Below are 16,511 nucleotides of genomic sequence, written 5' to 3' on the forward strand. Positions count from 1 at the left end.
GTCTCACCGAGCATCATCTCCTTTTCCTCGACCCCATTCTGGGGGACTCCACGACATTAACTACGGGGGCAGAAAAGTAGTGTTCCCCTGACACGGAAACTCTCAGCCAACCATCTCTCAACAAGCAAGCAAACTCCGCAATTGGGACTGCTTGTTATTCTAAGGGTGGTCCAGCTAGGGACGGGCGCTGAGCATCACCAAGGCTATCCCAGGACTCTTCACCAATTGCTGAGACAACCGTGGACAACCGCAAGTCATGTGGTGGTGAGGCTGTGGCTTGCCGAGCTCTTTCAACAAGCCCCCAAAAGTTTACAATCCCGCGTGATCAGAGCAGCGGGCGAGGGCGGAGAGGCAGACTGAAAAATGTCTTTCCCTCTGGATCATTTCGAGCAAGCTGTCTCGGGGGCCTATTTCGAAGCCGATTTCACTTGAAACCAGCTCAAGCGCAGACCTGCCACTGATGCTGCGTTACAAGTAAGCGGGCCACTGCTCTCTCACCACCACGCAAGGGTCATGTTTTGAGTAGCATTTCCGTCGTTGCATAAGTTGCATCCGAGCGATGCCTGCTAAAGCCAGCGCCGTTCTCCCTTGCAAAATACGGAGCGCTTCATGTCAAACATCCCGTCAGCGCCACAAAGCCATGGGATATCAGCTTCCAAACCGCCAGCCCCCAGGTCCCAAGGGCCAAAGTCATTCCAACTTGAGCGCCACCAACCTTTCCCCAGCTTCCTCGGAGATGTGCCAATCAGCTTCCCCATCAAGCAAGATTATCTCTCGGCTGTCGGGGCTAGCTCCAAGAGGAGTTCGCCGCTAACGCAAGAAATCATAAAAACCGTTGCGACGTGTGTCCAAGTTGTTGAACTGCCGAGTAGATTTCACCCAGTTTGAGTGAGCGCGCTGTCCATTATACTTTGAATGCGTACAGTATGATGTTGGTCTGGCGATGAACCAGCAGCATACAATTGTTGCGAAGTAGCAATCTTTTCCCTCTCTTTTGGTTCAGTGTTTGTGGCAGCCGGCATCCGGCGTAATTTCAGCTCCAATTGGTCACACGCCGAGCTGAAAATAGGTACGCATAGAGGCTTCTATCCACCACTTAGCTGGATTAGCATCATATACGGAGCACTTCGTATAGGGACGCGTACCTATATACGGAGTATACAACTTCCAAAAAAGCAAACCAAAGTATCCAACCATGCCGCCCTTCGAAAATACTAAAAGTGCATACATACACGTTGTCGCCCTTCAAAAATCCCATGGCCCGTCATCGATGAAGATCATTTCTTTCTGGCTGCTGGTGGGCTAGACGCCACCTTCTCATAGCCCGTCCCTACAAGTTTTCCATCCATCCCAACGCTCTTCGCCGACACTTGGGACAAACTTGGATATGTCCCTTCTGTGTATGGCTTACCGAGGACGGATATGGTCATCCGGTGAGAAAAATAAGCATCGGGTACGGCGGATGTCACGGCACTCTACTGGAAGAGCCTTTCTCTAGTGTCATCATCGTCATCACCTGGCACTGGCAGCTACATATCGCAAGGCGATTTCTGGAAGGATTCTAGCGCAGCACATCGAGAAGTAGTGCTCCGATTTTCGGGTCGGAGTGCGGAGGACTCCGCAGTGTCGTGCTTTTTTGGGGGTCCTCTGGCCCTCGAGGAGAGCATGATTGGGTCGTGGATGAATTGGCTAAAGTCCTAGAGTGAGCGCTTAGGAATTGACATGCAATGCATCTCAACGCCGCTTTCTTCGTTGTCCGAAGCCATCCGTGGAGTAATAGCTGCGGAGTTTGCCATGACACAATCTAATCGAGCCAGCATGTTTTCAACTCATAGGTGATACAGCATAAGAAGGCACCTACGTGTTGTTATATACCTAGGTAGATAGCATATGATCTACTACATGGAGATCGCTCTATTCAACCCCTCCTGCCTGTATGCTACCAGAAACAGGTACATGATTGATGGCAGCTGTTCAGGCATTTAGGTCAGGAAGCTGCACATTGCCCTTAGAAATACTAGGCAGCATTGAAATTTCGCTATCACGGAGCAGACATCTTGATTTTCTCTGTCTCTCTCTCTCTTTTTTTTTCTCTTTTTCTTTTGCCTTTCTTCTGGGGTCGCTTTGGTGTCTTTTTTCCACGAGAGATACAGTCGCAAGCTGTTGACAGCTGCTCAGTCAGCCGTTGCCTAGGTACCCGACTAGTGTTGTCGGGCATTTTGCAAATACATAACTTGGCCAGCCTCAGCACAAGGCTTAGTACATCATGAGATCTGGAATAAAATAGATCTCAGCTGTGTGAAAATGCGCTTCTGCAATAGATCCTGTGATCAAGCATGTGATTAATTCTCTGATACGTGCGCAGACGACGTATGAGAGCTCACGTTATTTCTCCATAGAATCATCATACCGTGCTAATTGAGAGCTTTCTCCGCGGTAATTTAACGCCATGGACACTGTGGGTCCACTTTGTGCCCTTTTTCGAGCTTGGACCGCAAGAAAGTAAACAAACCCCCCGCTAAGCTCGTGCCATTTGTTTTCATGTCATCTCCTCCCACGCAGGATTCCATCACGACATTCCTCGCCAGGTCTTCAAGACATTTCATCGTCCAGCTGCGTCATCCAAAGTACTGCTATCAATACCATTTTACCCTGCAGTTTTTAATCAGAATTGAGCGCCTTATAGACCATGTCTGCGCCTCCCCGCCGCTCGGCCCGGCTTGCTAAGGTGAGATTTTCCATGATTCGACACTCTTTGCAAAACTCCATCGTGACCTAACAATGTTGGCACAGGTCAATGCCAACCCGGAGTCGCCTTTTGAGCCGGAGTACACAATAGAATTGGAACGTGTCGAGCCCGTCAGCCGCCAAACTCCCAAGAGAATGACTCCTAAGAAAATGGACGCCTTCGAGGCGCCTGCAACGCCCGCGACCCATGCAGTGAAGCCCCCTAGCACAGAGATGCACCCCAGCAAATTCCATCCAACTACCGCCGAACCATCGTCCGCTCTTAGATTGGGCTTCACAGATATTGAGGATGCACGACGACGCGATAGCTCTCATGGAGCAGGTCTTCAATCTACTCCATCCAAAGTTGGCGGTGTGCCATCTTCTGCATTCACTCTTCGTGTGCCTCTTGGCACCACCGCTAGCCAGCTGGGATTGGGGGCTGAAGCCCTACGTGTTTTGGAAGGTCTCAAGGAAAAGGCTGCAGAGTACAAAGCCGACCTCCTCGCTAAGAAAGAAAACGACACATCGTCCGCATCAACCGATGCCAACGGCCGCACAATTGCTAAACCCAAGGGAAAATCTGGAAGATTCAGTGCAGCCCATATGGCTGAATTCAAGAAGATGGATTCTATCGAAGGGCATGCTTCTGCTTGGAGAGCACAAGACGGAAGATTCACCCCCGTTATCAAACCTGGCGTAAAACGGTCTCTATCCAAGGCCGACCTTGACGCACCTCAGAAAAATACAAAGCAGACTCCCTCAAAATTCGAAAGGGTGCTGCCATCTACTGAGCCAAGGAAGCGCACGTCAACGTTTGAGAGTCTCGGGCGGTTTTCTGCCAAGAGGCTGGGCACCAAGGCTCGTGTTACCGAAGATCAAGCCTCTGCAAAGGACGAGCAGCCTTCACTTTCGGCCAAAAGAGTAAAGAAGAATGCGGAAGACGATGCTTCAACAACCCGACGGGTGTCGCGAGATGTCACCTCGATTCCTCGCCCGGTATCCAGTGTCAAGAGTCCTGCTACTTCTAGACTCATTCGGCCTGGCCTTTCTCGCTTGATGAGCCCAACAAAGTCATCAATTGGTCGCTTGTCTAGTCCCGGAAAGTCGGAGGCGACTATTGTTGCTGCACCACCGCCGAAGCTGCGCCTCAAGGAGCAAGGAGAAGCCAGGGACCTGAAGGAGTCAAAGGGACCCAAGGAGTCAAAGGAACCCAAGGAGTTAGCTGTATCCAAGGAACTCAAGGAGTCAAAGGGATCTCAGGAGCTCAAAGATACCAAGGTACCCAAGGAGTCCGAAGAACCCAAGGAAACAGACGGTATTACCAACTCGGCTATGAAGCGATCGGTGATGAAATCTGTATTTGGAAGCAGCCTGTTCTCGCCCAAGGCAAAGAGTGCTATCCCACAGCCGGTTCCCGCCACTTCGCAGACGCCGCCAGCTCCGTCTCGTCTCTCTACTCTGAACATCACCCGACTTGCTGCCACTCAACCCACGAAGAAGACAGTTAAGCATGTGACATTCACACCGGAGGTTACGCGAACCATTTTTGACCCAGACACTCCATCGCCTCATAAGTCGACTACTACCAAGAGGGCCTTGGAGCGCTCTGAAGTCGAGGAGGCTTTGGCAGAAGCAAAATCATCGGGTGATATTACTTATCCCGATTTGTCCAGCTACAAGCACCTCCTTGATTCGACGGCTGAGGAGGCCATCAAATCTCCTACCCCTTCAGTTCCAGGCAGATTTACGTTCAGGAGTGATCACACAATCAAGTTTGGAAACCCATCGCCATCTGGCTTTGGTGCCTCTCATGGCCAGTCGAGCGTGCGTCATGTGCGCAACTCTATCAAAACTGCTTCAGATATGCCCGGCACCTTCCCTGATCCAGTTTCGCCCAGCTCTCACCCGGATAAGGAGAACACGGCGCCTACTCCGCCCAAAGTGCTTCCAGGAGTTCCACACGGAATGGCCAACAAGAAGCGTCATCGCGCCGGGTCGGACGCAGGAGACGCTGACAAGGAGGCAGCCGATCGCGCTGGAAAGAAGGCCAAGAGTGGCCACGTTCCTGAGGGACAGGCCTTGTTGGCTCCTCGTCTTCTCGGCAAGACTCCTTCTATTTCTGCCAGCGCGAAGAAGGCCGTCGGCCAAACCCCAGTTCGTCCCATTATTCGAGCTGTTAGCTCGTCATCTCCTTCCAAGAAGAGACCAACACTGAGCATGAGTCGCCTTAACATGCTCGCCCGCCCAAAGAACCGTGGTTAGGTAGCCAGATGGGCACTACGAAGGAAAATGGGTGAGCTCCCGCTCAGGCAAGCTCCTGATCGGCCGTAGAACTCTTCCTTTGCTTTCCTCGATGGAATTGGCAGCAGCCTTTCAGGTCTATTGGGAGGCGGTTTTGCATGGCAGCTATCTTGATGTATTGCTGGTTCGGCGTTGGAGACTGCATCTTTGGTTGATGCTTTTGCTTTGATGAAGAAACGTCACAGGGAATAATGGTATCCCTCGGTACGGAGCCATTGGCGTTTTATAAGATTGTTTATACCTCGATAAGTATGAATGTGGATGGATATGGCCTCTTTTGAGAGCTACGCTTGCTTTTTTCTTCTTTGTTATTTGGCTTGGCGCTGGAAAGGGAAATGGGAGGGCTAGGGAAAACCATCTTTTTGCTTGTTTCTTTGTTTGAGATAAGGGCGACTTAGTCGACTTGTGTACAAGTAGTAACGCAAATTGCTTTCATGTTTGCTACGTGTTTGCAGAAATTACCAACTTGATGCTACCGTGTTCAGTGATTGCCAATCTTGTTGTGATCTGAGACTCATTGGTCTGACACATCAGATAAATTGGGGAGCTATTTCAATTCGAGATTATTGCCATGTCCGTCTAGAAAACATCCAGCCCTATTAATAGGTCAAGATGGAGATATACACCATGCTACCCTAGGCCAGCCCTCAGCTACCAAATCTCAGGTGCTATTGTGCAATCTCTCTCCTTGGATTTATATGTGAGCCTCGCCATACGTTATAGACTCAGCTCAAATTATGCAGTTTGCTCCTGTTGTCGCCTGCAATGGGCATGAGCAAGAAGCTCCGTGCTAGCTTCGTAGAGCTGCCGTCTGCTTAGGTTGCTATGGTTGCGGTCACTTTCACGCTTAATAAGCCTCGGCAAGCAAATTACCTTGGCAACCTACAGGTAACATTTAGACTGCTGCAGCTTCCCCGGAAAACGGTTTGCGTTTTGCCTTGTAGATTGGCACTACCGCTAACTTGGTCAGCAGGCCTACCTTTACAGTGTTAATTCCCATCCAGAGAACCATGCCATGGCATCAATGCCGTGAGATGTCCAATATGGAGGCACGTATTGATGACGTTATCATGATACTTGGGTGGGCCACTGAGGTTTGGCCATAACTCGGGCAAGCAGTTACCAGCTCAGCTTGCTTGCTGCTGCCGCTTTAGCTGCGGGCGTCAGTGCTACAGGGTACCAGGGCAAGGTAGCTCCTGCTCGAGCATGTACCTCTGAGCTTAGCGCAGTTTCAGTGGGCGGTAGCCCTAGTCTGTCCCTCGGCTGCGTCGTAGCTCAGCTTGTATCTCCCTGTAGCTCCAGCTTGCCACAGCAACCCAATCCCCGGATGCGGCATTGGATCCAATGGCGCAAACAAAGAAGCTTTCAAGACGCCTTCAATGCCGGTCATGTAGAAGACCTTTGAAAGAGTAGAATCATCATGGCCGGCTTCAGCTGAAATGCGCTTGATGCTGGGCAATGCGAGCTGAAGCCGGCTCCTGGAGTGCTGGGTTGTTAGCCGGCTTGTACGACTCGGTACCTGCTGCACTAACGGCCCAGCGCCCTGGAGCCCTAACAGCGTCACCACAAAATATTTCACGGGAATTAAGCGAGCCCCCAAAACAAGTGTGCTAGCGCGCTGGTCGCTTTTTTTTCGGAGTGGGTTGGCGCAGCACAGAAAGCAAAGAGAGAGTTTGCCCGCATTGAGCAGCCAGCGGAACCCCCCCAAACAGGGCCGGATCGTGCATTTTCTTCAACTGCATCAGCAGCACACCAGTTTTCCGGACCTCGCTCTGGTGCTTCTCCTCCTTCGCAAGAAGAAACAGAAAGACCGACTTGCGCGCCAGGAGGGCCATGCGATCTTAATAAGACGTTTCCCCCCCCAAGAAGTAGCAAAGACTACCCTCAGCGCCGCCAGTACCGTCCAGCTCCCCAAGCGATCAACATGTCACAGGTCGCCTCCCAGGTATGCATATTGTCTTGCATCCGTCCGTCCCTTTGCAATTCGCGGCATGGTCGACGCCGTGCTGCCGCCAGGCCTTGAGCTTGAGCTACACGTATCGCGCCGACAGCTAAGCTACCTCACCGTCTCGGTGCTGGTGCTGTCGTCGCAATATTTCGCTCGCTGAGGCCCTGAAGCTGCTCTTTTATTTTTATTTATTTTTTTCCATTTTGTGTTGCTGGTGCTGACTGCCGCTTGCTATAGAACCGGTTCGCCTACCTTGGTACTGACGCCCCTCCTCCCGCAAATTTTACTTTGACCCTCACCCCTCCAACGAACCCCGCCACGATAGAATCGTTAAGCGCAGGTCACTGACCGAAGTTTCCCCCCTGCAGGCAACGACTCCGATGGCGAGGAGAAGCCCGTCGTCCCTGTCAAGACCGTCGACAAGGCCACAACCCGCACTACTAAGCGCAATGTCGAGCCTCAGGCCCCCCAGGCCCCTGTGAGGACTGGCGGCAACCGCCGTGGTGGCCCCGGCGGAAGCGAGGGCGGTAAGTTGCTCTGTCTCAATCCTTGATTCGTTGGCGCTGCCGAGGACGTGGCGCCGTCCGGTAGATGTGAGATATGGATGCTAATCGCCGACATGCAGCTTTCCGTGACCGCGCCGCTGGTCGGGAACGCAACCAGGGCCGTTCCACCGAGGAGACCCCTAGAGATGGTCCTCGTGGCGGTCAGGGTGCTCGCGTCCGTGGAGGTGAGTCAATTCTATCAAAGCCCTCTTTCGAGGGAATTTTGCACCACTGGCAAAGATTCATACTAACGAGGGACAAGGACGTGGCGGACGATTCCCCCGCGATCGTGACGACAGACATCCCCACAAGTCCGGTACCACCACGTAAGTTTTGTCTCCTGGCTGCCTCCTCACCAGTTATGTCGTATTGACCATTTTCTGCTTTCAAGTGGCTCCGATAAGCAAGCCGCTCAGTCTTGGGGTGCCACCGAAGGCAATGCCGAGCTTAAGGACGAGCAGGCCGGTGAGGCCATTGCCGAGTCTGAGAAGAAGGATGAGCAGCCTGAGGAAGCCGCTGCCGAGGAGCCCGCTGAGCCCGAGGACAAGAGCATCTCCTACACCGACTACCTCGCCCAGCAGGCCGAGAAGAAGGCCGGCCTGGAGTCTGACCTTAACATCCGTGCCGCCAACGAGGGAAGCAAGCTCGACAAGAAGTGGGCCAACGCCAAGCCTCTCGAGAAGGATGAGGATGTTTACTTTGCCGGCTCCGGCGGCAAGAAGCAGCGTGAGCGTGAGCGCAAGGTGAAGCAGACCGTCGACTTCGACCCCCGCTTCGTCGAGCCTGAGCGAACCCGTGGCGGCGGCCGTGGTGGCCGTGGTGGCCCTCGTGGAGGCCGTGGAGGTGAGCGTGGCCGTGGAGGAAACTTCCGCGGTGGACGTGGTGGCCAGGGCGCTTCTATCAACACCAGCGACCAGTCTGCCTTCCCCAGCCTCGGTGGCAACTAAACTGCCCGCGACTCACGAGTCCTCAAAGACCCTTTCCTTGGCTGATGGATCGGGCACCTTATCTCGCTTCCCACATTTAGAGAGACCAAAAAAAAATCCCCAATGTGTGTGGAGGACGCTTAAGCCTTTTATGTTTTGATAGTTGATCAAAAAAAAAGAGAAAAAGTTTGACCATGTATTCTCGACGGTTTGGTCGTTTCCGCTGGGTGTCGATGGGACTCAATTTTACAAATGGCTGAATTATGCTATATTCCCCCCCCTTTTTCCCTGAGTCTCCTTTTTTAACTTAGGTATATTTGCACACCAAGTGGTTTCTCCCGCTTTTTTTCCCCCGTACTTAGGAAAGGAAGTAGGAGAGAGAGAAAACAGAAAAGAAGTTTACGTTATTGTTTGCCTTTTGTTGAAAATTGATGGTGCAGAGAGTGAGAATTGTCTTTGATACCCCTTTAATCCCCCTCTCTGTTTCCTCTTAATTGGCGAAATGGACTCTATGTGCCGAGACTGCCTCAGGCCTTTTAATCCGTCTCTTATCATCTCTTTGGCCTTGGGCAATACTCTGAGTCTTGACGGGCTGGATGGAAATGGAGCTAGGTGCCTAGGTAGACGTCAAATGATGCATTGTGTCTTCTTTCTACACGAATCTTGTGACCAATCCGGAGTAGTGAAACGAATAATCACGTAGGACGCTTGCTAACTTGTTGCTTTACAGTTTTTGTTTCATATATGGCCATTGTTTGTAACTGGCCATTTGACCTATGACGTTACGGTGATCCCTATCCTTTCTGCAAGAGTATCCTTATCATCGCAAATATCAGCCATTGCATATGTATCCCATAACTTTCCTATTCAGCTCTTTCAATCCCATCATGTTTTTGTCCTCTTTTAAAATCTCGTTTTACGTTTTTTTTTTTTTTTTTTTTTCATAGGCAAGTCAAGTAGACTTCATGCCTTGAGGACCTTGACAAGCTCTTCGACGATCTTCTCGCCGGCCTCCTTGGTGCCAAAGCTGCCACCCATATCCTTTGTCCTCAGGCCGCCGTCAATGACGTTTCTGACGGCGTCCTCGACGGCCTTGGCCTCCTTGGGCAGGTTGAGAGAGTATCTCAGCATCATTGCCACGGACAGGATGGTGCCGATGGGGTTGACGATGCCCTTGCTGGCGATGTCAGGGGCAGAGCCTGTTTCGCTCGATTAGCTGTTTCTCTTTCATATAGAGAAGATGAGGTGGGATAGTTTACGTACCGTGGATTAGCTCGTAAATGCCGTTGCATTTGCCCTTTCCATCAGGAATGCTGCTCAAGCTGGCACTTGGCAGCAAGCCAATGCTGCCGGGAATCACACTCGCCTAATCGCTGATGATGTCACCAAACAGATTGCTCGTCATCACCACACCGTTGAGGCCGCGAGGGTTCTTGACCATGATTATGGCAGCGCTGTCGATGAGCTGGTGCTCAACCGTCAGGTCAGGGAACTCCTTGGAAAACGTCTCCGTCATGACCTTGTCCAGCGACCAGACCTTGGTCTCGCCACGGCCTCGGGCCAGAAAGCCCGCCAGGCGAGCCACACGCTCGACTTCAGCTCGGGAGTAGGCCTCGGTGTCCCAGGCATGGCCTGATCCATCATCCTTAATAATGGAGTGACCGTTAAACAGAGTAAAAGAAGGTAGACTGATAACTGATCCTGTGCGTGGGATTGTCCGTTCGGATCGCAGCAAGTATGTACACAGTTGGGAGCGCGCAAAGGATGTGAATTTCACGAATACCGGCATCGGCTCGGGTTACCATCACGGCGCATTGACCCCTCATCATCAATACAACTCTAGTTTGATGGGACGAGCACTTTGTGACGAGATAAAAGACTCCAAGAATAAGAATGACCAAAGCAAGGCGCAGGAGCCTGCTCTCCATATCGGTATGATTGCGTCGGATGTTTAGCAATAGATTCTCAAGATGCCCGAGATAAGCTCACTGAAGAAGATTGCAATCAATATGGAGAAGGCTTGGATGCGGACACGAGGGCTATGCGTTTTGGCAAAGCTGAGTGTGTCATTATACCGATGCTCACATGAACAACAAGTGACAATCACATGTAATAGTAACGGTGGCATATGCAATTAGTGCTCTTCGGAGATGGTATTTCCAAACCCTTAGAGGCTGTGACACACCTCTTATAGTATCGTAGGACCATCTCCTAATCTCAGTCCTAATGAAGCCATAAATTTGTTGAAAGAAAGACTGATTCATCTATACTTGTGGGAAGGATACACCGAAATGCTATATTTTCTTTCAGAGAACCACTTTTGCAGGCCCCGAGGGCGTGGGGGGAGGGCGAAAGCGGTCAAAGGAAAAAGACACAAAGGGCAAAGGAACAAAGGATGGGGGGATAAAAGATAAGAACATAAAGGACAAGCACGTAAATGACAAGACGTAAAGAATAAAGACATAAGATACAAAGACGCAAAGGGCAAGGACACAAAGGATAAGGACACAAAGGATAAGGACATAAGACACAAAGACACAAAGACACAAAGATAAAAACACAAAGGGAAAGGTCATAAAGGACGAAGATGCAAAGGGTAATGACACAAAGGGCAACCAGATCACTTATAAAAGGACCACAAGAAGACGTCTGATTCCCTGCAGAATTCGACTTCAAACAACACCAAACAAGACCGGCAGAAGACACCTAAAAATCTCCCCATCTTGACAGAAGAGATTCGCAAAATGGAGCCTGCCCGTGATAGTCAGCATGCCCTTTCGATGCTCGAATGCTTGAATAGAGCCGGACATGAACCGGCATCAAGCCAAGCAGCTTCGGTGTTTACTACTCAAGATGACGTCAACGCTATCGCATCACCAGAAGATAGTCAAACGCATTCGAACGGGGGTATTAGGTCTGATGTGTCCGAAGGCGTTGACACTGGATTTCAAACCCTCGATACCATCACCGATGAAGAAGCTATCAGCAAAGAAGTTGTTGAAAGGTATCTCGCCGAGGAACCCAAAGTAAAGACAATGCTTAGGGTGGCCATAGCTGTAACGGGTAAAGATCGCTTTCCTAAGGCAGTTTCCGAGATTGTCGATGTGCTTTGCACATCGGTGGGATGGAAAGGCGGGTCTAAAACTGAAGAACTTTTCTTCAAGTTGCTGAAAAGCGAGGGAGGCAGCAGAAAAGTTAAGGAGGCACTCACAGCACAAAGTGATAGGCTGCTCGAAGAAATTGAAAATATTGGCGAAAATGGCTTGATAGATCAACTACAGCAAGTGGCACATGAAGTGGAGCAAGAGGCAATCCAACGTCGAATAGAGGACGCGCTGCTGTCTTTACCCGAGGAGTTGAGGTACACGCTTCAATCGGTACCAAAAAAAGACTTCCGGCTATCACAAGAACAAGATACCTCGATCTGGAACCAATTTAAAGGTTGGGTAGAAGATTCTACCCAGCAAAGATGGGACTGGTGGCCAATGACCGCAAGAAAGCGAATGCTTGAGCCTGGAGAGTCAAGATTACTCTGGCAAGTAAGTACATTCATTACCTTCACAAACATTTTGTAGACAACAGACGAATACTTACATAAGATAGACAAACGGTAAAGAGCATTGGGAGGAATTATCTTCTAAACAACGCGAGGCTGTGGAAATACTACTTGCGTTGTTAGACGATGTCCCGAAATCGCTACCTCGATGCGTGGGAGAGCCAACAACAACTTCCCGATCTATCATGAAGTTTGGAACTGCAGGTGTCATGATTGCGGGCGCGGCATCACTCATCTATTGGCTGATGTAGATCATATTCTATCAGTCTTGATGAGCTACAGAATGCTTCCGTCCCTATAGTAGTTGCTAGAAGTATAACGTTCGTCCTAGATGGTGTGATGAACACAAAGACGGATAGCCAACAAAGCCGTTTTCGATCGTTACAGGGACTCTGTCGTTGTTTCGGAGCGGTGCTGGAATATAGACAAGCAGAGAATGGAAGTAACGATTGCATGTATGGGCTGTTTTCTTGTATGAGGTAATGACTGGAATGGTTAACTTGGGGAGATTGCTAACAAGAGGGATGGAAATGTCAAGGTTCACATTCTTTTGCACACGAAATCCAGGGAGGTTATTGATCAAATCTTAGTCTTGAGCTCAATACGACATTATGACGGTTGCTGCGTAACATATGATTTTGGGTTGCACACATCAACTGTCTTCTAAGAGATATACATTTTTGATGGGGACAGGGGAAGACGGACAGACTCGGTGAGCATCACGAGGGAAATGGCCGGCTGGGAATACCTAGAGCTTGGCTTTCAAGTGCCGAGATGGACGCCGGTCTTTTCTGTCAATTATTGTTATGGAAAGCTACCTTGGGAAGTATGTTGCCTTCAATGGCAACAAGCTGTCTTAGTACTACTATTACAATGGGTGTTGCGTGGTGGTTTAGATACCTACCTTAGTAGAGGTAGTAAAGCGATGGCAATCATTATTGGCGGTTATGTGGATAGCATCTAGGAGAGGTACAGGATTAAAATCCAATGGGGGAAAACTCCATCCAATGGGTAGGTGTATTTGGACCTCCTTCTCATGTAATGTCAAGATGGATATCAACCAACCAGGAGCTGCAGGTCTCGTGACGCTCCCCGCCTCACAGCTCTCTTGGACGTAAGATCTTGGTAGAACAGCCTTACAGCCTTGAATGCACAGAGTGGCATGTCCGAGATTGACCACCATTAGCTTTTATCTCGTCGGGCATGTGCCAGCATAATGAAACGGTTTGCACGCTCTCTGCATGAGCTTTCCAACTCTCAATTCGGCGACAATGCCACCATTCTCCAGGGCGATGTCTTCCACCACGACAGCTCAGATCTACCCAAACCACCTCGATCCGTCGTCCGCATTATTCCTTATCCCCGTAATAGGCATCTGGTCCATCGCCCTGATCTCATGAATAAGCTCGACACACTCCTACTGCAGACATCACATTCCTACAACTCAGCCGCTCTCTGGGGTCCAGAGGGGTCAGGGTAAGTTCCAGCATCCACGCATCGGGATTATCATTAAAACAGCGCAGGAAAACGCAAATTGCGCTCAATTACGCATATCAACGGTGTAAAAATACAAGCTGCTCTGTCTTTTGGGTACATGCCAAGAACGAGGCAGCATTTCTACTCGCTTATAAAATAATAGCGCAAGGATTCGGTATTAATGTGCATCTCAAAAGCGAAGACTTACTTACGACTGTTCGTGAAGAAATCGCAGCACAACCAGATTGGATGCTTATTATCGATGGTGCCGATAATTTAGGACTCTATGGTGTTGGAGAAGCATCGAAGCAGAACTTATCTCAATATATCCCTCAAACATCTACAGGGACAGTGCTATGGACCTCTCGCGATGCTCACATTGCGGGGACGCTTGTAGATGTAACACGAGCCATCAAGGTTCCTCAGATATCTTGGGATGAGGAGAAAGAGTTCTTAAAGAGAATCTGGGGTATGAAAACAAATGAAGGAGAAGAAGAAAAAGAAGGAGAAGGAGAAGAAGAGGAAGTCGAGACTGCTGCCTTATTAAAGGAGCTTCACGGCCTTCCATTAGCTATTACGCAAGTCGGAGAATATATGAAGCGGACGCCAACACCACCCAGTGAGTATTTGTCTTTGTTGGCGCAAGATAAAGAAAGATGGGATACGTTAAACAAGTCCGACAAGAATTGGAGACCCGATGTACCAGGGTGGAGGCTGTCAATCTCCAAGGGAAAAGACTCAAAGGAAAAGGGCTCAAAGGAAAAAGACCCGACGGAAAATCAGACCAGCTATAAAAGCCCTATAAGAAGATGGGTTGGTCTTTCGCAGAATTTGATATCAAATAACATAGAACAGGACCGTCCAGAGGTACCTGTAGATCCGCCTAAAATGGCAGAAGAGAGTCGCGAAGTGAAACCTCTCCGCCGTGTTCACCAGGCATCTTTAATATCCGGATACGTTCCGGCCGAACGTGGACCAGCATCCAGCCGAGTGTCTTCAGTCTTTGGTCACCAAGATGGCGATCATAATATCGCATCGCTAAAAGAAAGTGAAGAAATACATTCCGATGGAGATACTAGGTCTGTTTTGTCCGAAGGTGATGATATTCGATTGCAAACCTCCGATGCCACTGCCACTGAAGCAATGGCCGGCAAAGTACTCATCAGAGCATTTCTAGCCGATCATGCACAGTTCGAAGAATTCTGTAAGAAGGCTTTGGTCAACATGAATCGACGGCTCTTCGTTGAGAATATGAGCCTGCTACTCAGTTCATTTCACATGCAGCTGGCGGAGGAGGCTAATTCTGAAGCTGAAAAGGCTGTCGCTGGGTTGCTACGAAGTAAGAGAAGCAGACGAGGAATTAGCGAGCAGCTTGCAACACATATTGATATGGAGCATGAAGAGGTTCGATATTTCGGCAAAAGAGACCTGGGGATTCCGCCATCGGAAATGCAAGATGTCGAGAATTGGATCTCTCAGGCAATAAAGCCCTCGGCAGGTGATGACTTGGAACTGGCAATCGACCAAAACCAAGACAACGATTTGAAAGGCAGCGACGAGCCACGCAACTTTCCCTACATTCCTGAGCTGAAAAAATTCCTTTCAGAATCTAAGGCATTTCGAAGTCTTCAAATACAACTCGCTTTGATATGTTTATCCGCTGATTTAGGATACATGCTTCAATCAATATCAAAGGCGAACATCTGGCTATCTCAAGAACAGGATGCCTCAATCTCAAATAGATTCAAAGCTTCAGTGGAGAGTGCTACTAAGGTGAGATGGAATTGGTGGCCATTGAGCCCACGGAAGCGAATGCTTACCCCCGGAGAGTCGCGACTATTCTGGCAATGTGTAAGTACTTACCATTATAAAATCTACAGACAGCCGATGGGGACTAAAGGGTGTTAGACATGTGGCACAGAACAATGGGATGAAATATCACCTGAACAACGCGAGCTTGTGGAAAGAATACTCGAGTTGTTAGATGATACACCGCCACTGCCATCTCGATGCGGTGTGAGAGGGGCAAAAGCAACTCTGTTATCTTCTGTTAAAGGCATTCTACGATACACAGGTGAAAAAATTGCCCTGCCGTCGCGAGCAGCTACCAGATACACTCCCCAAGGTGACAGCTCTTCTACGCCGCCTGAGAACCAACAATACAGACTCAGAAGGGCGGTCACCCTTCCTCAGCCACAAGGCATGACAATTAGCCAACAGATCCAAGAGAAAACTCCAGAATCTGCTAGTAATCAACAATGGTGGATATTATTTGGCGTCAAAGGAGCCCGGCGAACGCTGGAGCCGACCCAAATACACGTTACCAGCCGAACAACAGATGGCGATATATTTCAGGAGTTAAAGAGAAGCTATAAGATCTATCGTGGTAGACTAAGACTATGGTTCTCAGTCTGGCGCTTGGAATACTGTGACGTGGTAAAGGTACGTATGCAAAATTGGAGTCAGTCTGCGAGTCACTTATGTTAATGCCATTGCCAGTTCAGCAGACTTGCCCCTGACCGAATAGTTCGAGAGCACAGAGATCTTCCGTCCGACAAAGATTATCACTATGATCCTCGAGCCGGCGAACGGGATGCCAGAAACCCTCCTATCTCACCACATCATTTCCAGACTCTATTCTATGCCTGTTGTTCTCCATGCACTTGGCCCTTTCCTCATGACTGCATACCTGTTCTCACGAACACGTATAATTTAGCTCGAATTCCGAAACGAACAAGAGAATTCGAGAGCGACCCAAATTCGCCTATATGGGGATTTGAAACCGTCTTTGCGGTTTCATTTGGCTATGTCCTTGCCTATCACTGTCTGATGGTCGCGGGGCCATTCATCTTTTGGGGGTTGTGGCTCAAATTCCACCCCGATGACCTCCAGAATGCTTCTGTCCCTATAACGGTCGTTATAGGTGCTCTGTCGTTGTTTTGGAGTGGCGCTGGAATATTGACAAGCAGAGAGAGGGAATGAAAAACTGCAAGCATTTGTTGTTTTCTTGTATGAAATGATGACTGAAT

The 16,511-nt window shown here is 49.6% G+C and overlaps 5 protein-coding genes across 5 annotated transcripts; 4 read left to right on the top strand and 1 right to left on the bottom strand.

Moving 5' to 3' along the window:
• Positions 1 to 2,883: 2,883 nt before the first annotated feature.
• TRIVIDRAFT_165285 (uncharacterized protein) lies at positions 2,884 to 4,992 on the top strand (the record flags this gene model as incomplete). Its single annotated transcript, XM_014094327.1, has 3 exons — positions 2,884 to 3,504; positions 3,628 to 3,954; positions 4,069 to 4,992. 3 exons carry the CDS (start codon positions 2,884 to 2,886, stop codon positions 4,990 to 4,992), a joined length of 1,872 nt encoding a protein of 623 aa, XP_013949802.1.
• A 1,729-nt stretch (positions 4,993 to 6,721) lies between these two features.
• TRIVIDRAFT_175287 (uncharacterized protein) lies at positions 6,722 to 8,862 on the top strand (the record flags this gene model as incomplete). Its single annotated transcript, XM_014094328.1, has 6 exons — positions 6,722 to 6,976; positions 7,217 to 7,235; positions 7,348 to 7,506; positions 7,605 to 7,709; positions 7,787 to 7,850; positions 7,916 to 8,862. The coding sequence occupies 6 exons, from the start codon at positions 6,956 to 6,958 to the stop codon at positions 8,469 to 8,471; spliced, it is 924 nt and encodes a 307-aa protein (XP_013949803.1).
• A 551-nt stretch (positions 8,863 to 9,413) lies between these two features.
• Positions 9,414 to 10,239, bottom strand: TRIVIDRAFT_228633 (uncharacterized protein; the record flags this gene model as incomplete). The annotated part of the gene is made up of 3 exons (XM_014094329.1): positions 9,414 to 9,649; positions 9,714 to 9,816; positions 9,859 to 10,239. The coding sequence occupies 3 exons, from the start codon at positions 10,237 to 10,239 to the stop codon at positions 9,414 to 9,416; spliced, it is 720 nt and encodes a 239-aa protein (XP_013949804.1).
• A 955-nt stretch (positions 10,240 to 11,194) lies between these two features.
• TRIVIDRAFT_228634 (uncharacterized protein) lies at positions 11,195 to 12,257 on the top strand (the record flags this gene model as incomplete). The annotated part of the gene is made up of 2 exons (XM_014094330.1): positions 11,195 to 11,989; positions 12,054 to 12,257. 2 exons carry the CDS (start codon positions 11,195 to 11,197, stop codon positions 12,255 to 12,257), a joined length of 999 nt encoding a protein of 332 aa, XP_013949805.1.
• A 965-nt stretch (positions 12,258 to 13,222) lies between these two features.
• TRIVIDRAFT_228635 (uncharacterized protein) lies at positions 13,223 to 16,464 on the top strand (the record flags this gene model as incomplete). Its single annotated transcript, XM_014094331.1, has 4 exons — positions 13,223 to 13,482; positions 13,680 to 15,333; positions 15,391 to 15,924; positions 15,982 to 16,464. The coding sequence occupies 4 exons, from the start codon at positions 13,223 to 13,225 to the stop codon at positions 16,462 to 16,464; spliced, it is 2,931 nt and encodes a 976-aa protein (XP_013949806.1).
• Positions 16,465 to 16,511: the final 47 nt, after the last annotated feature.

This window comes from Trichoderma virens (genome assembly GCF_000170995.1).
Source record: "Trichoderma virens Gv29-8 chromosome Unknown TRIVIscaffold_92, whole genome shotgun sequence".
NCBI lineage: Eukaryota > Fungi > Ascomycota > Sordariomycetes > Hypocreales > Hypocreaceae > Trichoderma > Trichoderma virens.